Source organism: Oryctolagus cuniculus, chromosome 3, assembly GCF_964237555.1.
Source record: "Oryctolagus cuniculus chromosome 3, mOryCun1.1, whole genome shotgun sequence".
Classification (NCBI taxonomy): Eukaryota; Metazoa; Chordata; class Mammalia; order Lagomorpha; family Leporidae; genus Oryctolagus; species Oryctolagus cuniculus.
In genome coordinates, this window is record NC_091434.1 from 75,532,852 (window position 1) to 75,558,266 (window position 25,415).

Below are 25,415 nucleotides of genomic sequence, written 5' to 3' on the forward strand. Positions count from 1 at the left end.
TTTCTCTTCAAACCTCCAACATGCTTCCCTCCTTCCTTGTCCTCAAGTAAAATCCTTGCCTTGCATTTCACTGAGAAATCATGAGCAAATAGAAATGAAATTCTCCATTCTGCATCACCAAATCTGCTTGTTCCCCTGCTTTTGTGCTCCCTCAGTCTGTGGTCCCATCTGTGGCCAGCTTTTCTTTCTGTGCCCTAGATACCACCTCTCATCTACTGAAGGGCTTTTCTCTGCAGTTCTCGCTCTACTGCATCACCAGGTGGTTTTTTTTTTTCCTAATCTGCATAGAGCCATGCTGTGACATATCCTTGCTTTCAATAAACTCAATAAAAGCCAACTGTTAAGTCTCATCCCTATGCAACCACTGTTCTCTGCCTGTGTACTCCTTACAGCAAGTTTCTTATAAAGGATTTTGAAATGTGCTATTCTCACTTTTGTATCTTTCACTCCTGTACTCCTAGAAAGTTACTTGTGCAGTGTGGCCAATGACCTCTGGGCTTCCAGGTCCAGTATGATATTCTCAGTTCTTACTTCAGTTTTCATATTTGACATAGTTCATCCAGCTTCCAAAATGAAAGACTTTCCCACTTGGTTTTTATTCTCTCCAGTTGCACAATCTGTTCCATTCTCCTTTATTAGAGCTACTCTTCTCTTTGTAGCCTTTAGCCATTAGAACTTGCTAGACCTCAATTCCCAAATCTTTTCTCCTATTTTACATTCACCCGCTAGGTAACTTTTACAAGTCCCATGCTTTGTATCCCATGCATATACTGTTGTGTCCCAAGCACATAGGTCTTCTTCCTATTTGCTTTCCATTTAGATGTCACAACATATTTTAACTTTTATTTAATAAATATAAATTTCCAAAGTACAACTTTTGGATTATATTGGCTTTTTCCCCCTATAACCATCCTCCCACCTGCAAACATCCCATCTCCCACTCCCGCTCCCATCCCATTCTTCATCAAGATTCATTTTCAATTATCTTTATATACAGAAGAGCAATTTAGTATATCTTAAGTAAATATTTCAACAGTTTGCACCCACACAGAAACACAAAGTATAAAGTGCTATTTGAGTACTAGTTATACCATGAATTCACATAGTACAACACATTAAGGACAAAGGTCCTACATGGGGAGCAAGTGCACAGTGACTCCTGTTGTTGATTTAACAATTGACACTCTTGTTTATGCAGTCAGTAGTCACCCGAGGCTCTTGTCATGAGCTGCCAAGGCTATGGAAGCCTGTTGAGTTCGCCAACTCCAATCTTATTTAGACAAGGCTGAGTGAGCATATGCCAAACTGTACATCTCCTCCCTCTTTTACTCCCACTCTTGTTTTTAACAGGGATCATTTTTCAGTTAAATTTAAACACCTAAGAATAATTGTGTGTTAATTACAGAGTACAACCAATAGTATTAAATAAAAAATACTAAAAGGAAAAAAGTAGTAAGTTGTTCCTCAACAGTCAGGACACGGGCTGATCAAGTCACTATTTCTCATAGTGTCCATTTCACTTCAACAGGTTTCCTTTTAGGTGATCAGTTGTCAAAGATCAGGGAGAACATATGGTATTTGTCCCTTTGGGACTGGCTTATTTCACTCAGCATGATGCTTTCCAGATTCCTCCATTTTGTTGCAAATGACCAGATTTCATTGTTTTTACTGCTATATAGTATTCTATAGAGTACATATCGCATAATTTCTTTATCCATTCTTCTGTTAATGGGCATTTAGGTTGATTCCAGGTCTTAGCTATTGTGAACAGAGCTGCAATAAACATTGAGGTACATACAACTCTTCTATTTGCCAATTTAATTTCCTTTGGGTAAATTCCAAGGAGTGGGATGGCTGGGTCGAACAGTAGGGCTATATTCAGGTTTCTGAGGAATCTCCAGACTGACTTCCATAGTGGCTTTACCAGTTTGCATTCCCACCAACAGTGGGTTAGTGTCCCTTTTTCACCACATCGTTGCCAGCATCTATTTGGTAGATTTCTGTATATGAGCCATTCTAACTGGGTTAAGTGAAACCTCATTGTGGTTTTGATTTGCATTTCCCTGATGGCTAGTGATCCTGAACATTTTTTCATGTGTCTGTTGGCCATTTGGATTTCCTCTTTTGAAAAATGTCTATTGAGGTCCTTGGCCCATCTCTTAAGTGGGTTGTTTGTTTTGTTATCGTGCAGTTTCTTGATCTCTTTGTAGATTCTGGTTATTAATCCTTTATCGGTTACATAGTTTGAAATATTTTTTCACATCCTTTTGGTTGCCTCTTCACTTTCCTGACTGTTTCTTTTGTAGTACAGAAACTTCTCAGTTTGATGCAATCCCAATTGTTCATTCTGGCTTTGACCGCCTGTGCTTCCGGGGTCTTTTCCAAGAAGTCCTTACCTATGCCTATATCTTGCAGGGTTTCTCCAATGTTCTCTAATAATTTGATGGTGTTGGGTCATAGATTTAGATCTTTAATCCATGTCGAGTGGATTTTTGTGTAAGATGTGAGGGAGGGGTCTTGCTTCAAGCTTCTGCACGTGGAAATCCAATTTTCCCAGTACCATTTGTTGAATAGACTGTCCTTGCTCCAGGAATTGGTTTTAGATCCTTGATCAAATATAAGTTGGCTGTAGATGTTTGGATTAACTTCTGGTGTTTCTATTCTGTTCCATTGGTCTGTCCATCTGTTTCTGTACCAGTACCATGCTCTTTTGATTACAACTGCCCTGTAGTATGTCCTGAAATCTGGTATTGTGCTGCCTCCAGCTTTGTTTTTGTTGTACAAGATTGCTTTAGCTATTCGAGGTCTCCTGTGTCTCCATATGAATTTCAGCACCATTTTTTCCAGATCTGAGAAGAAGGTCTTCGGTATCTTGATTGGTATCGCATTGAATCTATAAATTGCTTTTGGGAGAATGCACATTTTGATGATATTGATTCTTCAAATCTGTGAGCATGGAAGATTTTTCCATTTTGGGGTATCCTCTTCTATTTCTTTCTTTAAGATTTTGTAATTCTCATTGTAGAGATCTTTAAAGTCCTTGGTTAAGTTTATTCCAAGGTATTTGATTGTTTTTGTAGCTATTGTGAATGGGATTGATCTTAGCAGTTGTTTCTCAGCTGAGGAATTACCTGTGTATACAAAGACTGTTGAATTTTGTGCATTGATTTTATATCCTGCTACATTGCCAAACTCTTCTATGAGTTCCAATAGTCTCTTAGTAGAGTTCTTTGGATCCCCTAAATGAAGAATCATATCATCTGTAAAAGAAGAATAGTTTGAGTTCTTCCTTCCCAATTTGTATCCCTTTGATTTCTTTTTTTTTTTTTTTTAACAGGCAGAGTTAGACAGTGAGAGAGAGAGAGAGAGACAGAGAGAAAGGTCTTCCTTTTGCCGTTGGTTCACCCTCCAATGGCCGCTGCGGCCAGCGCGCTGGGGCCAGCACACCGCGCTGATCTGAAGGCAGGAGCCAGGTACTTATCCTGGTCTCCCATGGGGTGCAGGGCCCAAGGACTTGGGCCATCCTCCACTGCACTCCCGGGCCACAGCAGAGAGCTGGCCTGAAAGAGGGGCAACCGGGACAGAATCCGGCACCCCGACCGGGACTAGAACCCGGTGTGCCGGCACTGTGGGGCGGAGGATTAGCCTATTGAGCTGCGGCGCCGGCAGTGATTTCTTTTTCTTGCCTGATGGCTCTGGCTAACACTTCCAGAACTATATTGAATAGCAGTGGTGAGAGTGGACATCCCTATCTGGTTCCAGATCTCAGTGGAAATGCTTCCAACTTTTCCCCATTCAGTAGAATGCAGGGCATGGGTTTTTCATAAATTGCTTTGATTGTATTGAGGAATGTTCCTTCTATACCCATTTTGCTTAGAGTTTTCATCATGAAATGGTGTTGTGCTTTATCAAATGCTTTCTCTGCATGTATTGAGATAATCATATGGTTTTTCTTCTGCAGTTTGTTAATGTGGTATATCGCATTGATTGATTTGTGAACGTTGAACTATCCCTGCATACCAGGGATAAATCCCACTTGGTCTGGGTGGATGATCTTTCTGATGTTTTGTTGTAGTCTGTTGGCCAGAATTTTATTGAGGATTTTTGCATCTCTATTCGTCAGGAAAATTGGTCTGTAATTCTCTTTCTCTGCTGCATCTTTTTCAAGTTTGGGAATTAAGGTGATGCTGGCTTCATGGAAAGAATTTGGGAGAATTCCCTCTTTTTTGACTGTTCTGAATAGTTTCAGAAGAATTGGAGTTAGTTCTTTAAATGTCTGGTAGAATTCAGCAGTGAATCCATCTGGTCCTGGGCTTTTCTTTGTTGGGAGGGCCTTTATTACTGATTCAATTTCTGTCTCAGTTATGGGTCTGTTTAGGTCTTCTGTGTTTTCATGGTTTAATTTCGGTAGGTTGTATGTGTCCAAGAATCTATCCATTTCTGATAGAGTTCCCTGTTTGCTGGCGTACAAGTCCTTGTAGTAATTTCTGATGATTCTTTTTATTTCTGTGGTTTCTGTTGTCACATTCCCTTTTTCATCTCTGATTTTATTGATTTGGGTCTTTTCTTTTTTTAGTTAGTTGGGCCAATGGGGTGTTAGTTTTGTTTATTTTTTCAAAAAACCAGCTCTTAGTTTGGCTGATCTTTTGTAATGTTTTTTTTTTTTTTTTTTTTGGATTCAGTTCTGTTGATTTCTTCTCTGATTTTAATTATTTCTCTTCTCCTACTAGTTTTTGGTCTGGTTTGCTGCAGTTTTTCTAGATCCCTGATATGCATTGAAAGCTCATTTGTTTGGTGCCTTTCCAATTTCTTGATGTAGGCACCTATTGCTATGAACTTTCCTCTTAACACTGCTTTTGCTGTATCCCATAAGTTTTGATATGTTGTGTTGTTATCCTCATTTACTTCCAGAAAGTTTTTGATTTCTTCTGTGACCCACTGTTCATTCAGGAGCGTGTTGTTCAGTCTCCATGTGTTTGCACATGCTCTAGGGATTCCTAAGTTGGTAATTTCGAGCTTCATTCCATCGTGGTCTGAGAAGATGCATGATATGATTATGATTCTTTTGAATTTGCTGAGACTTGCTTTATGGCCTAGTATGTGGTCAATCCTAGAGTAGGTTCTGCTGAGAGGAATTCTTTAAGTGTAGGATGAAAAGTTCTATAGATATATGTTAGATCCATTTGGGCTATATTGTCGATTAAATCTGCTGTTTCCTTGCTGATCTTCTGTCCGGTTGATCACTCTATTTCTGAGAGTGGAGTATTGAAGTCCCCCAATACTATTGTATTGGAGTCTAAGTACCCCTTTAAGTTCCTTAACATATCTTTTAAAAAAACTGGTGCCCTGTAATTAGGTGCATATACATTTATAATAGTTAAATCTTCCTGTTCAATTGATCTGTTAATCATTATATAGTGCCCCTCTTTGTCTTTCTTAACAGTTTTTGTGTTTAAGTTTATTTTCTCTGATATTAAGATGGCTACACCAGCTCTTTTTTGGTCTGTTGGCATGGAATATCTTTCCAACCTTTCACTTTCAGTCTGCATGCATCTTTGTTTGAAAGATGTGTTTCTTGTAAGCAGCAAATAGATGGGTTTTGCTTTTTAATCCATTCAGCCACTCTGTGCCTTTTAACTGGAGAGTTGAGGCCATTAACATTCAATGTGACTGTTGATACTGATATTGATATTGATATTACTTTGCCCTGCCATTTTCCCAAAGATATTTCTAATATATGCTTTGAACTTTCTGTGATCTTTTACTGGGAGATTTTCTTCCTTTACCTTCTTTCATATTGATGACCGTGTTTCTGTGTGTAACACATCTTTAAGCATCTTTTGCAGGGCTGGACGAGTGGCAACAAATTCTTTCAATTTCTGTTTGTTCTGAAAGGTCTTTATTTCACCTTCATTCACAGATGAGAGCTTTGCAGGGTATAATATTCTGGGCTGGCAGTTTTTCTGTCTTAGTACCTGGCCTATATCTTGCCATTCCATCCTAGCCTGTAGGGTTTCTGATGAGAAGTCTGCTGTGAGTCTAATTGAAGATCCTCTGAGAGTAATCTGGTGTTTCTCTCTTCCACCTTTTAGAATCTTTTATTTGTGTTTTACTGTGATGAGTTTGATTACAATGTGTCGTGGTGAGGATCTCTTCTGGTCATGTTTATTGGGGGTTCTGTGTTCTTCCTGTACTTGGATGTCTCTGTCCTTCTCCAAACCTGGGAACTTTTCTGCTAATATCTCACTAAAAAGGCCTTCTAATCCTTTCTCTCCTTCCATGCCTTTAGGAACTCCTAGAACCTGAATGTTGGGTTTTTTAATAGTATCCTGTAGATTCCCAACAATATTTTTTAGATTTCTAATTTCCTCTTCTTTTCTTTCGTTTGACTGTATACTTTCCTGTGCTCTGTCTTCTAAGTCTGATATTCTCTCTTCTGCCTCAGTGATTCTGTTTTTAAGGCTCTGAAATGTGTTTTTCACTTAATCTATTGAATTCTTCATTTCATTTTCATTTCTCTTCAATATCTCAATTTCATGTTCTAGTAAATTCCTCATTTCATTTTGATTTCTTCTTAAGATTTCATTTTCACGAGAGAGATTTTCTGTCCTGTCCTGTATGGATTTCTGTAGTTCATGCATTTGTTTTTGAAAAATGTTCTTATCATAATTTTTTTAGATGTTTCATAATAATTTTTTCTAAATGTTTTCTAAATGTTCTTATCATAAATTTTTTGAATTCCTTATCTTGCATTTCTTCTATCTCATCATCTTCATAATCTTGTATTGGAGTGTCATGTTCATCTGGGAGCATCATGATGTCTTCCTTGTTCTTGGTTCCTCGATTTCTGTGTTTGTTGTTTGGCATTGTGGAGATACTCTTTGGTTTCTTCCCTTTTTTTTCCTCTCTGTGGTGGCTTTTCTTGTTATACTATGACTCTAGCTTAAGTGGACTGTCTGTTTTTGGTGGATCTCTAGAGGCTTATGGTGGGTGTGGCCAGAGAGCTCTATTCAGTTCTTCAGGGTTAAGGGTATGCCAAAAGTGACACACCTGGGTTTGGTGTGGTAAATTTTCTCTCCTTCTTCTTCTTTTTTTTTTTTTTTTAATTCAGAAGGGAAGTAATTCCACTCAGCTGAGCTCTTCTCCTTGATGGCAACAACAAATTCTTATATTTCATGATTTATAGTTTTTGTTTTCTTTTGCTTTACTAGGGCTTTCTGATTCATAAAACCTTCTAAAAAACAAAGTCCAACAAAACCAACCAACCAACCAATAACAAACAAGAAACAGGATGAAAGGATGGGAGCGGTAGTAGGTATTACTTCATATGATGACTGGACATCAAACACATTGTAGTCTTTTCCACATTTTCTGTTTTGGGTCCCAGAGTCTGTTTTGCCTTTTTCTCGTTCTCTGAACTGCCATATAAAGGTAATACACATAATATTTCCATTCTATCTCAGATTGTTCCCATTTCACAGCTTTTCACAGCATTCGAAAGAATGATCTATCCTTGTAAAGCAGGCTGCTTCCCTTGTGAATATTTCTCAGCCATTTTTGGCAATATTGTCTTTACTTATAGAAAATGTTATGTGTCATGTAGGTGTTTTCTCACTTAAATTTCTGCTACGTGGCACTAGCATTTTTTCCACATAGGTAATAGTTAAATTGACTTAGTAGACTGCCTTGGAGTGTTTATGAACAAATATAAAGTCAGTTATTTCTAAATTCAGGGTATGTATTACAGATTCCAGCAATACCAAAGGACAACCCAACCACATCTGCAGGTCTTTATGTGGGTGTTTTCTTTTCATCTGTCATGCACTTTGCCTTCCTTATCCTTTATCTCTGTCTTTCTCAACACATTATCTAAAATAAATGCCCTTTGGGAAAAAAAAATAAGACTGCTTCTCAGTGGCACCACTTACCTTGGAAAACATCCTCTGTGGTGCTGTGAAGGATGGGCAGCTGCCCTGGTTTGCCCGGGACTGAAGGGTTTCCGGGGTACAGGATGTTAAATGTTAACAGAAAGTCCTAAGCAACCTGACATGAGTTGGTCACTCTAATCCTGGATCACTTTATCCATACGTTTTTCATCACTTACAGTATTTCACTGAAAATATTTTTATGTGCACATTTATTTGCCCCATTAGATTATAAATTCAAGTTCAGCAATCATATCATATTCATCTCCTATCCCCAAAATCAGGCACTGTGCTGGGCAAATAGACCATGCAGAGAAAATGTTTTTTGGTTGAATGGGTCACTCAATTCCTGCCAAATACCACATCACTTTTTACAAATATAAATTCCTGTTGTCTATGTGATATTTTATATTTTTAATCTCATGATGTATCCTTTATTCATACTGGAACTCTACATGCTTACCCACAGATTTGTTACGTCAGAATTAACCTAAAACATACGCATCCACACTTAATGTGTCATCATTGGTGATTCTCAGTAGCATATCTTATATTTTAATTTTTTAAAGATTTATCTCTTTATTTGAAAGGGAAAGTTAGAGAGACAGAGAGACAGGGAGAGGGAGATCTTCCATTCACTGGTTTACTCCCCAGATGACCACAATGGCCAGAGCTGGCCAATCTGAAGCCAGAAATCAGGAGCTTCTTCTGAGTTCCCCATGTGGTTGCAGGGCCCCAAGTATTTGGGCTGTCCTCCCCTGCTTTTCCAGGCACATTAGCAGGGAGCTGGATTGGAAGTGAAGCAGCCAGGACTAGGACCGGCACCCATTTGGGATGCCAGTGCCGCAGGCAGTAGCTTTACCTGTTATGCCACAGCGCTGGCCCCACCATCTTATATTTTAGATTAAGGCTCTGTTTTAGCTTACTTCAAAAATACATTGTGCAGTCTGATTTAACTTAGATACATATTTAATTACTGCTGCCTTGACTGATTGTGTCTTTTCTCTCTCAAACTCTCCAAATCACTGTGGAGTTTTCACCTTCCTTCACACTAACTAGTTAACAGGCCCCACCAGTTCTGCCTGCTTGAAAGCTATCACATCTAGTCTGTCTTCTGCTAGCCCACTGTCATGATTTGGGACATTTACTCTCCTCACCTGAACTAGTGTAGTTTCCCAACTGATCTTCAGTCTCTGGGCTCTTGCTGCCCCCAGCCATCATGATGCCATCATCTCCATTCTAAAAATCAAAAGCTATATTTTTTTGATCCCTGTTAAAAATAAGAGTGGGAATGAGAGAGGGAGGAGATGTACAGTTCGGCACATGCTCCCTTGGACTTACTCCTAAGGGTAAAACTAAAAACTTGCTATGGGAATCCAACTTCCAATAAGTTGGCAGGTACCAATCCCATCTTACTAGTTAAATTGATCAGTTTAAATTCATAATTGATCATAAAGATAGGATTAACTGTCAAAGGGATCACATAAACAAGACTAGTGTCTGCTAATAATAACTGATAGAATTAAAAAGGAGAGAATAGGGGAAGCGGGATACGCAGCAAACTCATAGAATAACAAATCCCCTAAACAGCACTCTGTCCTCAAAATCAGCTCTTAAGGTATTCGGATCTGGCTAAAAAGCCCATGAGAGTTTCTCAGGCATGGAAAGCCAAGACACTGTGGAAAAAAAAAAAAAAACAGACCTAAATGAAAGATCTCTGTGAGTGAGATCTCGGTGGAAAGAAGGGGCTATGAAACAAGGAGGTACCTTTCTCTGAAGGAAGGAGAGAACTTCCACTTTGACTATGACCTTGTCTAAATAAGATCGGAGCTGGCGAACTCAAGAGGCTTCCATAACCTTGGCAGCTCATGACAAGAGCCTCGGGTGACTACTGACTCCATAAACAAGAGTATCAGTTGTTAAATCAACAACAGGAGTCACTGTGCACTTGCTCCGCATGTAGGACCTTTGTCCTTAATGTGTTGTACTATGTGAATTCACGGTATAACTAGTACTCAAATAGTACTTTATACTTTGTGTTTCTGTGTGAGTGCAAACTGTTGAAATCTTTACTTAGTATAGAGTTTATCTTCTGAATATAAAGATAATTAAAAATGAATCTTAAGGAAGAATGGGTTGGGAGAGGGAGTAGGAGATGGGATGGTTTGCAGGTGGGAGGGTGGTTATGGGGGGGAAGGACCGTTATAATCCAGAAGTTGTATTTTCGAAATTTATATTTATTAAATAAAAGTTTTCTATTAAAAACTATACCTTTGTTCTAAATATGATATGGCACTTCAGAGTAAAGTCTAACATCATAGCATTATTTTAATAATAATATAGCCCCAAATTATCCTTCCATTCATATTTCTTACCTCTCTTCATTCACTTTAATATCTAATAATACCAAACATAACACCATGACCACCACTACCTCCCACCTGCACTCCCTCACCCGCTGCTCTTATTCGCCTGGCTCTATGGTCATATGCCACTCCAAACGCCTTTGTCCATTGAGACTTCCCAGTGATATACTCCTACATGAAGCTTCTCTGGACTCCTCCAGACAAAGTTAGAAATTCTATGCTTTGTAATTCCACAGCACTGCCTTCATGCCTTATCTTTATCACACTGTATGTTACCTTCTTACCATCCATCAGTAAACATGGACCAGCTAAGTTTCTCAAAGTGTGATACATTTCAGTTAATGAATGGATTTTTTAAATGAAGAAATTTGTCTTCTGCAAATTTCATGATTAACAAGACAAGTAAATGTCATTTAATCTTTTAGTAGTTAATTAAAACTTGAACTAATAATATAGTATTATAAGGAGAAAATTATTCAAAAAGCTATCTTCCCAGTGTTGTCCTGGGTAATATTAACAATAGCATACATCACACATGTTGGCAGTATCATGACAAATAATTTGGCCAAGGGCCAGTGTTGTAGTGCCACCACTTGTGATACCAGTATTCCTTAACGAGTGCTAGTTAAGTCTGGCTGCTCTGTTTCTGATCTGCTTTCTTACTAATGGACCTGAGAAAGCAGAACATGATGGCCTAAGTACTTGGGTACCTGCCACACACATGGTAGACAAGATGGATTTCCTGGCTCCTGGCTTCAGCCTGGCCCAGACCTGGCTGTTGCAGCCAGTTAGGGATGGAATCTTTCTCTGTGTGTGTGTGTGTATGTGTGTGTGTGTCTGTCTGTCTGTCTGCTCTCTGTTGCCCTGCCTTTCAAATAGTTAATAAATAAATAAATAAATAAATCTTTCCAAAAATTGGCCATAAATTTTTAATATTTAGCTCCTCCTTCATCTACCACAGAGTCTATGGCTTTATTATGGAGCAGCCATCCTATTTCCTGTCAAAACTTTTGTATATTAATAATGGCATTTTAGTTTGTTCATCTCTTTTAGGCCTTTTCTTCATTTACATAGCAATCTAAGTCAAATACAATTTTTTCTTGGCCAATTTGCATGAATTTGTATGACTAATGTACAAGACTAATATTTGAAGCCTCTTTCTGAAACAATATTTTTATTATGCTCTTTTAGTGATGCCAAAAAGCAAGAATAAAATCTACAGAATCAAGATTATGTGTCAGGGAGGGCAAATGATCATATTATCAGCTGGGATGATTTTGGCTTCATGTAATAGAGTATGTGAAAAACCTTCCGAGGTTCTCCATTTTTTTTTTTAACTTTTATTTAACAAATATAAATTTCCAAAGTACAGCTTATGGATTACAGTGGCTTCCCCCCCACCCCACTTCCCTCCCACCCACAACCCTCTCCTCTCCTGCTCCCTCTCCCATTCCATTCACATCAAGATTCATTTTCAATTGTCTTTATATACAGAAGATCAATTCAGTATATATTAAGTAAAGATTTCAACAGTCTGCACCCACACAGAAACACAAAGTGTAAAATACTGTTTCAGTACTAGTTATAGCGTTACTTCACATTGGACAACACATTAAGCACAGAGATGCTACATGGGGAGTAAGTGCACAGTGACTCCTGTTGTTGACTTAACAAATTGACACTCTTGTTTATGGAGTCAGTAATCACCCTAGGCTCTAGTCATGAGTTGCCAAGGCTATGGAAGCCTTTTGAGTTCGCCAGCTCCGATCTTATTTAGACAAGGTCATAGTCAAAGTGGAAGTTCTCTCATCCCTTCAGAGAAAGATACAGAGTTTCTCCTTCTAAATAATTTTTATGGTAAAACATAATGTAAAATTTATAATCTTCACCATTTTCAAGTTATGGTTCAGTGGCATTAAGTACGTTCTCATTGTTGTGTAGGCCGCCAGCATTATCCATCTAGAGAACTTCATGACTGCAGACTTAACTCTGTATGCCAGCTGCCCATTCCTCCCTTCCCCCACCCACCCCTGGGAACTGCCACTCTGCTCTCTGAATCTGATAGCCTTGGGGAAGTGGAACCCTACAGCATTTATCCTTTTGTCTCTGGTTCATTTCACTTAATATAAAGTCTTCAAAGTCCATCCATGTTAGAGCTTGTATCAGAATTTTCCTCCTTTTTAACATAAACAGATCCATAACTTTATCTATGGATATATCTTAGAATCCTAAGAACCTAAAAAAATAGTGAAATAAATTGTTTTCTCAAAGTTTGGTATGTTTGTGATAAAAGAGAACTAGAACTAGGAGAAGGAGACTTCCTGAGAACCTGCTGGAAAAATATTGGAAACCAAATAAGTTAATTAATTCTTTTTCCTTAAAGAAAAGATGAATTGGATCAGATGTTAGGATTATAGTCTAGTAAGCTAGTGTCTAGTGGGTTAGGCCATATACATGTAAAAGTCAGGAATAACATTTTTCATTGTCACTCAAACATCCTTGTCAACATGTGCGGTTCTCACTGCCTTTCCACCTATAGTAAGTGTTAAAGGGTGTCCCAGAAATACAGTGGTTTACCCTGTGCCATCATATCAGTCCTCCTGAATTCCATAGATAGAGTGTGGATTGTGAAGGTAGAGACTATTTCTAGAAGGTTTTGATTCCAGGAGCATTTTAAAGTAAGTTATAAAAATGGTGCACGTTTTTTTCTAGATTTACCCATTTAAACGTTTCTCACTGTGATCAGCCCAGCCCAGCCTATACCACTTGACAGAATAGCAATGTGATCTTCTTAAGGACTTATAACCCCTGAAGCATTCCTTTTCTTATATTTAAATTGTACTTTATTTGAAATAAATCACATTTAAATTATGTAAGATTATAACGACCAAAATGAAAGATCATCTCTGTTGTCCATGTCTGAAGTATCATTTGTTTCTAGATAACTACATGACATTGTTTCGTTTGATTGATATCCTAAGAAGATGTGGAAAACTTGAGGACGTTCCACGATTTTTCTTAATGGCTGAGAAACATAACTCCAGAGCGAAATTGGAGCCAGGATATCAGTACTGTAAAGGACTATATCTTTGGTAAACCCACAGACAAATCACTTTTACATGGTGGCTTTTTTCTTATTCTAGAAAAAGTAAAATAAATTTTTTTCTCCTGATTCCTGGCTTCGGCCTAGAACAGCCTTGGCATTTGCAGCCATCTTGGGAGTGAACCAGCAGAAAGCAAATCTTTCTGTCTCTCTCTCTCTCTCTCTTTCACCCTCTCTCTCTATAACTTTGACTTTAACATAAATAGATCTTTAAAAAACATAAGCGCTTTTTTTACAGTGAAATATTTACATTTTAAAATGTTAATAGTTTTATGCTCCAGAATATAAACCGGTACAAATTTTTTGGTCATTGATTGAAATATTTTTTTTAATGTTTAACAAGGTATACTGGAGAACCGAATGATGCCCTTCGAAATTTTAATAAAGCTCGGAAAGACAGTGACTGGGGCCAGAATGCCCTCTATAATATGATAGAAATCTGCTTAAATCCAGATAATGAAACTATTGGAGGTGAAGTGTTTGAGAACTTGGATGAAGATCTGGGGTGAGTAGTGTTTGACCTGTTGTTTGATAACTTTTTTTTTTTAACAAAACAAAAAAAATTTCCCCTTCTGGGGAAAATGTGCTGGATATTTTATGAAAGAAAATTAAATACTGGTATAACACTAATGAAACTCAGATGAATAATTCAATTCATAGCGAATAGAACTATTCTCTAATCAGGCATAAAATGCTCTTAGGTTGTTTCCTAAGTCAGAGTAGACACATTATGAAGATACTCCCTCAATGACTCTATACAAAATAAAATAAATAATAGAAATTGACAATTGTGGCAAAAATTGGCAATGATAATAGTAACCACTAAACAAATGGTAATTATACACCAAACCCTGTGCTCAGTGTAGAGCACATACATTATAAACATGTATAACCTCATTTATTCCCTACAAGAGTAACATGAGGGCCAGTGCCGTGGCTCACTTGGTTAATCCTCCACCTGTAGCGCCAGCATCCCATATGGGCGCTGGATTCTGTCCTGGTTGCTCCTCTTCCAGTCCAGCTCTCTGCTGTGGCCCAGGAGTGCAGTGGAGGATGGCCCAAGTGCTTGGGCCCTGCACCCAGATGGGAGACCAGGAAGAAGCACCTGGCTCCTGGCTTGGGATCGGCTCAGCACTGGCCGTAGCGGCCATTTGGGGGGTGAACCAACTGAAGGAAGACCTTTCTTTCTGTCTCTCTCTGTGTGTGTGTGTGTCTGTAACTCTACCTGTCAAAAAGAAAGAAAGAAAGAGAGAGAGAGAGAAAGACAGACAGACAGACAGACAGACCGACCTGAATAAGCTCAGAGTTACCTTGTATGATGTGATCATAGTGATGGATCAAGACTAGTCTGAGTTCCACCTGGCCTCAGAACCCCTGCTGTTAGACCTGTGGCATACTGCTATGAAATGCTTACATTTCCATCCAGCTGCGTTTGTTGCTGCTTCTCTCAGAATTGGACAGGGCATGATTGGGGAATGTATAAAGGTGTAAGGAGAATATATGAGGTACTTTCTGCCTTTAGGAGCATGGAAATTTACTTAGGAGGCAAGAAAGATACCTGAAACTACTACATCTCCAACTCAAAAGAAATGAGTGAAATAAGTATGAAGTGTCAGAGGAATTCACAGAAGTCAGAGCAGTGCATGGTGGTCAAGGGAGGCTGCATGAAGGAGCAGTAGAAAGCAACAGGTTGCTGACACTTTCCAGTGACAGATTTTAAGGCTCAGATTATATAGACCATGGAAAGTTTGAGAGGAGGGGAGTAACTTGTTTATTTTTCATTGTTTTAGAAAATTTGATATAAAATATAATAAAGAACTATATGCTCTCCAAATGGAGATCTTCATCAAGCAGTTAAAAATACAAAACTTGGAGTGAGTGTTGCAATGGTTAAGACATTGCTTAGGACACCCATACCCCATATTTGATTGCCTTGGTCTATCCCAGCCCCACTTCTGATCCCAGCATCCTGCTAACCCACACCCTGGGAAGCAGCACTTATGACTCAAGTACTTGAGTCCTTGCCTCCCACATGGAAGACTTAGATTGTGTTCTTGAGCCCTGGACTCAGCCTGGCCCAGCCCCAGCAGTTGTGGACATTTGGGCAGTGAACCAATGGACAGGCGATCACTTTCTCTCTCTTTCTCTGTCTCTCTCTCTCTCTGTCCCTCTCCCTCCCTCCCTCCCTCTCTCTCTTTCTCTCTCTCACACACACACAGAACCTCCCCACCTTAAATAAACAAATAAATAAAGGTAAAAAATACTGAAAATTGGAACCCAGAAGGGAAGTCACAACTGAAAAGATAGATTTGGCAGATGTCTGCCAAGCAATTAGTTAGAACTCCATGAATGACCTCTTTGAGAGCAGAATACAGAAGACTGAGAACAAATTTGGGCGTGTTTGCATTCAAGGGGTCTGGAGAGTAAGGGAGATTAGAAAAGGGCAATCACTGTGGTGGAAAAAAAAAACGAAGCTGTTCTTGGTAATAGAAGCTGAAGGAGGCCGGCGCCGTGGCTCACTAGGCTAATCCTCCACCTAGCGGCGCCGGCACACCGGGTTCTAGTCCCGGTCGGGGCGCCGGATTCTGTCCCGGTTGCCCCTCTTCCAGGCCAGCTCTCTGCTGTGGCCAGGGAGTGCAGTGGAGGATGGCCCAAGTGCTTGGGCCCTGCACCCCATGGGAGACCAGGAGGAAGCACCTGGCTCCTGGCTTCGGATCAGCGCAGTGCGCTGGCTGCAGCGGCCATTGGAGGGTGAACCAACGGCAAAGGAAGACCTTTCTCTCTGTCTCTCTCTCTCACTGTCCACTCTGCCTGTCAAAAAAAAAAAAAAAAAAAAGAAGAAGCTGAAGGAGAGGAATTTAGAAGATGGTAACCCACAGAGTGCAAGGTTTGAGATAAGACAAAAAGCCCAAAGCCTATGAAAAGGACCAATGGCTTCAGAGATCAGGCTCTGGGAATTTGATTTCCTTTACTAATTGATATTTATCTTTATCTGTCTATTTGTGAATGTAAAAATAAGAAACTTGCCAATAAATATTCAGATTTTATTGTACTTGAAATGTAGAACCTTTTGACACATATTATTTCTTTTCTGAAAGTCTAATAGGCAACATGGTGAGCAAAGTAGAGTATATATTTTGTGTATCTGACAAACTTCCGTTGAAATCTCACGTTTACCATTTATTAGCTGTATGATCTTTTTTGCAAAAGATTTATCCATTTGAATGTCAGAGTTAGAGAGAAAGAGAGAGTCTACCTGCTAGTTCTTTCCCCAGATGGCCACAATGGCCAGGGTTGGTCCAGACTGAAGCCAGATGCGTCATCTGGGTCCCCAGCATGGTTGGCAGGGGCCCAGACATTTGGGCCATCCTCCTGTTGCTTTTCCCAGGCCATTAATAGAGAGCCAGATCAGAAGTGGAGAAGCCAGGACACGAACCAGTGACCAAATGGGATGCTGGTGTTGCATGTGCAACTTTATTCACTATGGCACAACACCAGCCGCAGCTATATGATCTTTGACAAATTACTTCACCTGTTTGAACCTCAGTTTTGCCTATCTGTAAAATGAATTTAATGTAGGTTGAGTGAGGTAATATGATAATTGGCCCTTTTCCCTTCTTCCTTTCTTTGCTTTGACTTTCTCAGTAGATTCAACATTAGAAAAAAATTTTATAAGATTTTATTTATTTTTTGAGAGGTAGAGTTACAGACAGAGAGAGGGAAAGACAAAAATAAAAGTCCTCCATCTGCTAGTTTATTCTCCAAGTGGCCACAGCAGCCAGAGCTGAGCCAGTCCAAAGCTAGCCACTTGTTTCAGGTCTCCCACACGAATACAGCGGCCCAAGCACTTGGGACATCTTCTGCTGCTTTCTCAGGCCTTAGCAGAGAGCTGGATCAGAAGAGGAGTAGCCAGGACACGAATCAGCACCCATATGGGATGCCAGCGCCACAGGCTGAGGTGTAGCCTACTATGCCATGGTGCCGACCCAAACATTTGAAAATTTAATGCTTCTACTTTTATTCTAGATTCATATTAGCTGAAATGAACACATGTACCACATGTTGATATTGTCTTCATTGATTTTTTTTTTACTTCATTCTAGAATGAATTATGGTTTAATGGTGTTTTCAGGGGCCATGTTAATTTTAGTTTAAATAAATACAATATAACTGTGCATTACTTTGTATTTTAGGATAACAAGTGATTTTCTTGATTATTTTTAAATGAGTGATAAAATGTGAAACTAGTGTAACCAGAACTCTGATTCTAATCTCAAAGAATTTTGCCTTGTGACTGATATACCTAAGTGATTTATTTTTAATTGTATGCAGTAATTCAACTGAGAAGCAGGAGTGTATGCAATTAGCAGTGAGAACAGCAGAAAAACTCCTCAAAGAATTAAAACCTCAGACGGCTCAGGGACAGGTACAACTTCACATAATGGAAAACTATTGCCTAATGGCTACCAAACAGAAATCTAATGTTGAGCAAGCACTAAATGTCTTCACTGAAATAGCAACATCTGAGGTTAGTAGATTTTCTTTTTCAACCTGGTATGCTGTCTTTCCTTGGTAGTACATAAGTATACAATTAATTAGTTTTTTAATTTTCTGAAGATTCATTAAATGATTTCTCTTTTAAAAATTATACAAACACACATTCACATCCTTAGGCCTAATTTTATGTAATGTACTTTTGCTTCCAGAATAGACACAACTGCTGTTTTGATATGTTTTTGATGTATTTATCTCAACTAGAATGTTGAATTCTACAAACAGGGAATTATACAAAAGGTCATAAATTAATTCTCTGGGAGCAACTTTTCCCTCTGGAGAATTTCTGTGGTAAAAATGTAGCCTAGGTTAACTTCCCAAGTTAAAATCAATACCTGGTTGCCTCTGTCTCTCACCTTATCAGCTTGTAAACTTGGGATTTTTCCAAATGTAGTGCTGAGATCAATACGACTTATAATTCATTAATACAAACAATGGTGTTCTTCTTTAGCAACACTGAGGTAATCTCCTACAAGCTTGTTTATTATTATTTATTGGTATTCTAAGAAGATCCAAGGCTTCTTTTCTCTCTCCACTGAAATTCACTTCGTTTCTCACTCTCTGGGTGTTCTGTGTTTCCTTCCCCTTGCCCACTCAGTTACTTGTTATCAAGGAAAGAATTATGACGCCTGCCCCATCAGCAATTGGTAACAATTCAAAGTACACTCCTTGGGTTTCATGTTTATTCTTCCATGGGACAATGCCGTAGACCACCGTAAATTCATAAGTTTGTGCCTCTAAGAGGCTATACAGAGTCTTGCTGTATTTTCCTGTGGTTCTAAGGTCTCAGTGGCAGGAATAAACTATGAGAAAACCTTTTATCATGTCCCCCTGCCCCTCTCCTGTTTCCAGAACCCTGAAGGTGATTCAGGGGGTCAGGAGTCCTATAACTGCTCCTTTGGGTATGACTATCCTAGTTGGCAGTTGAATTACCACTAAGCCACCCCTGAAAGAAAACAGCCAGTTAGCATCAGCAGCAACACAGACATTCAAGCAGTGCTTTCAGAGGCTGTGCACTATTGAATGGGCTTTGTGCAGTGGACAGATGATAACTGCTGAATGAAAGTGCCACAGCCACGTAAGTCTACGAAAATCTGTGAGAACATGATGAAGTACAGTTTCTGGTAAGGTGGCAGCATGTTGTGAGGTGATGTTCTTCCATATAACAATAAGAGAGTTTATTTTCAGTGAATTCAATTATTCCTACTATGCAGGTTAACAGTGAAAGAATCAAAAGCATTGAGTGACTTTTTAGCTATTTCCTGCCTAGAAAGACTGCCAGTTTCCTGTATTGATGAGACTTCACTGTTTTTTAAATCATTCTACCATATGTGATTGCTGATAAACCATCTGCCAGTCTGTTTACTGATCATATTATTCGATTGATAATGATATGTGAGATGAAGTTTCGTAAACACTACATTTCATCTCACATTTTTGTCTTTTAACTCATAGACTGCATATATTCAAAGTAATGAATAATGTTAAGCAGCCAGTAGTTGCTAAGCATAGTGGAAACCTCAAAGATAACATAAGTTCCCTTTTTCCAAATTTATCATAATCTACAGAAGATGAGGCAAGCATACCAACTACAATACAAAACAACATGTATTACATTCTCTCCTTGAGTTGCAAATAAACGTGTTGTAGGAGACACTGTAAGGAGAGTGGGGGAACCCTTTTGTGGAACAAGTATGATTTAAGAAACAGGTGTGATTTGAAGAACCAGAATAAATTATAGTTTCACAGGAAGAAATGAACAAAGCATATTATACATAAAGGGGAAAATACAAGCAAAGGGAAAAAAGAGGATATATTCACAACTGTATGGGTCATTCAGAGGGACTGAAGAAGAGGTATGTGACAGGAAGTCATGGCAGATATAGTAAGCCCAAGTAAAGTGTTTCCCCTTGCTTTCACCATACTACCTTGACCATGAAAGTGCTGTATTTGTAATAGAACTATGTTGGCCATTGAGTATTTTGCCACTATCCTCTCCTTTTGCAATATTCCTTATTAGTTACTCAAATTTTATGTCTTATGTTGCCACTTTCTATAGGCATTATATCACAATTTCCAAGTTGCAATGTCTCATCCTGTATTTGTATTTGAAACTGATAGCATCTTTGTATAAAAGCATCATAATCCCTCTGCTGAACTTTAAGAAGCACCCTATCTTAAACAGGAGCAAACCTCTTAACTGCTTTCTGGATGGATCGCTAATGGCCTCCATTTCATATCAATTCTTATGAACCTGTTGGGTTTTACAGAGTAATTTTGAATTCTATGTGAAAGAGTATTGTGCTTATCAGACTCCATAAAAAGCTGAAGACCCTGAATCTAACACATTCTAAAAGAATGAGTTGATTGCACATATGATTCCCGAGTGATTAATTGCATACCATATTTATAACATTTAGTTGGATAAACTTTATTTGGAGAAGTGTTTGACCAAAAAGAGAAGGAAGGGGAAAAAAACAATAGAAGTCAATGTGGATAAAGACTCCTTATTTGTGGGTAAATCATTCTTTTATTCCTTTTTGTCAGGTGAAAGAATCAATGAGCCAAAACATTAAAGCTGTTCAATAAGGATTATACTGACATATAATGTTTTTTTCTGATTCTATACAAAACCCAAACAACCAGTTAATCTCATTAAAGTTTGAGTCATGTTTATTGTTGGAATTATGTTTATGGCATCTGCATAGTTATTGAATTATCCTAACCACACCCAGTGTCTGGCCAAGTTTTTTCACACTGACTTAAGGTTACTTGATGTTTTAAATGACTATAATGACACACATATCTGTGGTAGAACTAGAAAAACTGTTATTATCCACAGACCAATTCTAGGACATAGCATTTGCTGCTTTCTTTGTGTTTTTCTTTCAACAGAGCACATTTATTGTGTGTGTGTGTGTGTGTAGTGGTCTAAAGCTTTGTTTTATTGCAGAAAGATCATATCCCAGCACTCCTGGGGATGGCAACAGCTTTTATGATCTTGAAACAGACTCCAAAAGCCAGAAATCAGTTGAAGCGGATTGCAAAAATGAACTGGAATCCTATTGATGCTGAGGAGTTTGAGAAGAGTTGGCTGCTACTTGCTGATATTTATATTCAGTCAGCAAAGTATGACATGGCAGAAGAATTACTAAAACGATGCCTGCGTCATAATAAAGTAGGTGCTTGAAGAGTAAAAATCTTTGTTAACATTTTGTTGCATTAGCTTTCTTTAACATTTGTTAGAAAGTATTGTGCCATCTCCAAGCGTTCTTGTGTGTGTTTTGAGAACGAAACATTTATACTTACCACAGCCACAAATAAATATTAATAAGAAGCCATTTGCCCTTGAAAATAAAAGAAAAAAGGAGATTTATACAGTTTCAAATTTCAGCTGTGGTGATGCCCTTCTTACAGGAAGTATTTTGGAATGTCAAGTGTTTGCCTGTGATTACCCAGCTCATCCCAGAACTAATGAAAATTGCAAAAGAAGATTAGTTGCAGACGCCTGTCCTTCCTATTAAGAAATTCTCTTAATGAATTTACTGTAGCTGCATGTCATTTTCACGTTATTAGAATGCACTACACAGAGTAGATTTTGTGAGGAAAGTCTTTTTAGCTTTTAATTTGATTTTTTTAATGAAAGTTCCTCGTCTATAGGTGCAAAATTGAAAAATCTTAAAGTCCTTGGAATTGAAGACTTCTACTAACATTCTGATGTTTTACCACAGAAAGAATGTTTTATAACAATTTTTTTTCCAAGTTAATGTGGGAGGCCTGACATTGTGGTGTAGCCAGTAAAAACCACCACCTACAATGCCAGCATCCATATGGGTACTTCCAGTCCAGCTCCCTGCTAATGGCCTGGGAAGATAAATATTTTTATTTGTTGAAAAAAATCTCTGTACTCAGGAACTTAAGGATATATAACTTCACAGATCCATACCAATTATATCAAAATCTTTTTTTTAAGATCTGATTTATTTATTTGAAGGTCAGAGGTACAGAGGGAGAGAGATACAGAGAGGTTCACTCCCCAGGTTCACTGCTGGTTCACTCCCCAGATGGCTGCAGTGGCCAGGGCTGAGCCAGGCTGAAGCCAGGAACCAGGAGCTGCTTCCAGATGACATGAGTAGCAGAAGCCCAAACACTTGAACCACCTTCCACTGCTTTTCCCAGGCTATTAACAGGGAGCTGGATTGGAAGTGGAGCAGCTGGGACCTGAACTGGTGTCCATATGGGATGCTTGCATTGCAGGTGGCAGCTTTACCCACCATGCCACAACACCAACCCCTTACTTTAAAATCTTAATCACAGAAAATATGTTTTACTCTCTTTCAACAAATTAGATTACAAAATGGGTCAATTGGTTTTTAAAGAGAATTTAAGATTATCTAGTACTGTTAAGAAAATTTCTTAAGAATTTAAAAGCCTAAGACACCATGCCATTCATCAATTTATAGACAGTTCTGACTGCTCAGTTTTAAGTTAAATTGTTCCTGAAAAACAGAGAATATTCATCAATAGGCTTTGAAAACTTAAACTGCTAAAGAGTTAACCCTTAAATGTCTAGTCTAGGATTAAGCAAGATTGTGTGAGAATTAAGGTTTTGATGGAGGTAGAATTTTGGTTTTCCAGACAGCTGATAGCAGTACATTGTGTGGTCAAGTATGATGGCTGCGTGGGCAATTTCATTCAGCCCTGCTGGTTAGGCTCATCAATAAGGGAAGCATGAGGGGCCAGTGCTGTTGCATGGCAGATAAAGCCACCTCCTGAGATGCCAGCATCCCTTATGGGTGCAAGTGTGAGTCCACTGCTGATCCAGCTCCCTGCTAAGGCACCTGGGAAAAGCAATGGAAAATGACACAAGTACTTGGGCCCCTACTACTCATGTGGGAGGTCCCAAAGAAGCTCCTGGCTTGGGCCTGGTCCAGTTCTGGCAGTTGCCACCATTTAGGAGTGAACTAGCAGATTGAAGATCTCCCTCTCTGTCTGTCTCTTTCTGTCTCTGTCTCTGTCTCTCTCTAACTCTGACTTGCAAATAAATAAATAAATATTTTTAAAAAATGTAAGCATGAGAGACAGGAACTAAAGCTTAGGAACCTTGAATTGCATAATTAACAAATGGAAACCATTCAGATCAAGGCAGGAAGTATACAAAATAATACTAGGCCATCTTGTCATACCAGATGGCAGGGAAGTATCAAATATGAATTATGTCAAAGACTTAGAAGAAAACTTGAAGACACTCTCACATCAAATACATTTAAATTCATGACTTCACAAAGATTCTAAAATGAAGGAAAATCCTAATTGGTCACTACTTTCGTAAGCTAATGAATGGACTGTTATTCCTAAAGCTAGCAAGAGAAGAAAAAGAGGTAAACATGCATTTGCCTTCTCTGTACAAGCTGCATGATGGGGTAACCAAACAGCAGATAAGGAGACACTTCTCATTACAGTCATTTTCCTGCTAATCAAGGAAGAAAGATGAAACTGTGTTTCAACCTTGAGAATTTGTGAATGTAAATAGCATCACAAAAGAGGGACAGTCAGACATTCTGTGCTTCCTGAGGGAAGAATACAATATCTATGACAGGGCCAGGACTATCAGAAGTGAGACAAGTGAAACACTAAGTAATTAAGATAAATGAAAATTTAATATTTTTAATCAAAATAAATGGAATCAACTATTCAGTAGAGAGGATCTTACTGTGCTGTGCTGAGCTGTAGCCTACATCAGTATATGTCCCTATGTTCATATTTTTATGTCTTTTTAATGATAACAATTTTAATGAAAATATGATTGATGAGATTTCTTCCATTAAACTGAGGCAAGTTAAATTATAATAAATTCATTTTAGTTATAAATAAAATATTGAGACTTAAATAGTATGTCTTTATATTATCTTTTTTTAATTCTTCACCATTTTTAAACTAATGTTCTAGAAAAATTACAAAAGCACAAAAATATACATCCAGGGTTGTACATATTTCCTTTCACTTCGGGCTAAGATGTGGTTCTGCTTGGCACTGACCTGTGGAGTAGATTAATTTGTTTTTCCCCCAAATCAAAATCATCCAAACCTCTGGACCTGATTAAAATTTTCGACATTAGTGATGTAGGAATATATTAGATAAAACTATGAAGATGTAGTCAACTAAATCTGGGTTATGAGAAACTTCAAGACAAATACTTTTATTTGTACTACATTTGATTGCAAAAGTAGGAGAGAGAAAATCTTTACATGAAAATAGACTTGGGAGACACTTCAGCCAGTTGCAGTTTCTCAGCCCTACTTGCATGCTCATTCTAACTGAAATGTCTTTAAAAATTATATTGAGACTTTGAACTTGGATTAGTGACTAGATATATGGTGATATTACAGAGTTGTTACATTTCAGGTGTGATAAACTGTGATTATGTTTAAAGAATGTATTTTTTTTGAGAGACCCACTAACATTTATAGATGGAATGATCAGTATCTAAGGACTTTTTTTCAGGTAATAGGGAAAGAAAAGTGTGTAGGATAGAGGTGAAAGAGTACTGGTCATGTATTAATTTTAGAAGATGAGTTATGGGTTCTTGAGTCTTAGTATACTCTTATTCCTATATTTGTATTAAAATTACTCATAATAGTATACATGTATATGCATAAAATACATATGTCCTGATGTGTATTTCTGATTCTATAAAAAGTTTGTAGTTCTGTAGGTTTGGAATGGGGGCTTGGTATCATAATTACTTATTAAGTTTTATGAACTATTTGATTGTATGCCCAAAGTTGAAAAACATTGTTTTATTTGTCATTTGAATTGTTTAATATAAGTTACTTCTGTAGTCAAAAACATTCCTTAGAATCTGGGATCAAACTTAATCCATTGATAATCTTCCATTTTTCTTTAGTCCTGCTGCAAAGCTTATGAATACATGGGATATATTATGGAAAAAGAGCAAGCATATACAGATGCTGCCTTCAACTATGAAATGGCATGGAAGCATGGCAGTCAGACAAATCCATCAGTAGGTGAGTTTAGCAAATTGGGCCCTGTGTTTTCATAGGAAACTTGTGGAGTTTTTCTTTCATAAGTCTTCATTCAAATGCAGAACAAAATATAACAACCAATTTTCTTAGACGTTTCTGGAAAGAAAGTTCATATTCATAATAAATTATTAGCCACCAATAGTTAAGTATAGTTTTTTGAGGTCCAAACTTCATCACCATAGAAGACATCTAGTCTAATTCTGCTGTTTTCTCCCCCTTCATTCTCTGCTATTTAAAAAATGGTAGCACTGTGGAATAATGTGTGTGACAATCAAGTTAGAAAACATTCCAATATATCTACACACACAGATTACTGCAGAACTTCTCAAAGCCTTCAAACACTTACGTATTGTGATGAACATCACAGAGGGCCAAAATTTCCCACAATTATTTTACAATGGGGCCTTTTTCCCCCTCCTGA

The 25,415-nt window shown here is 38.2% G+C and overlaps 1 protein-coding gene across 4 annotated transcripts in view; it reads left to right on the plus strand.

Moving 5' to 3' along the window:
- Nucleotides 1-25,415, plus strand: part of TTC21B (tetratricopeptide repeat domain 21B) — a 112,222-nt gene that overhangs the window by 74,580 nt on the left and 12,227 nt on the right. For all 4 annotated transcript variants that reach the window (XM_070070739.1, XM_002712247.5, XM_017342903.3 and 1 more), the window contains 5 exons: nt 13,233-13,383; nt 13,738-13,899; nt 17,727-17,922; nt 20,902-21,126; nt 24,856-24,976. In XM_070070739.1, coding sequence (XP_069926840.1) covers nt 13,233-13,383; nt 13,738-13,899; nt 17,727-17,922; nt 20,902-21,126; nt 24,856-24,976 — 855 coding nt within the window. The remainder of the gene's footprint in view (nt 1-13,232; nt 13,384-13,737; nt 13,900-17,726; nt 17,923-20,901; nt 21,127-24,855; nt 24,977-25,415) is intronic.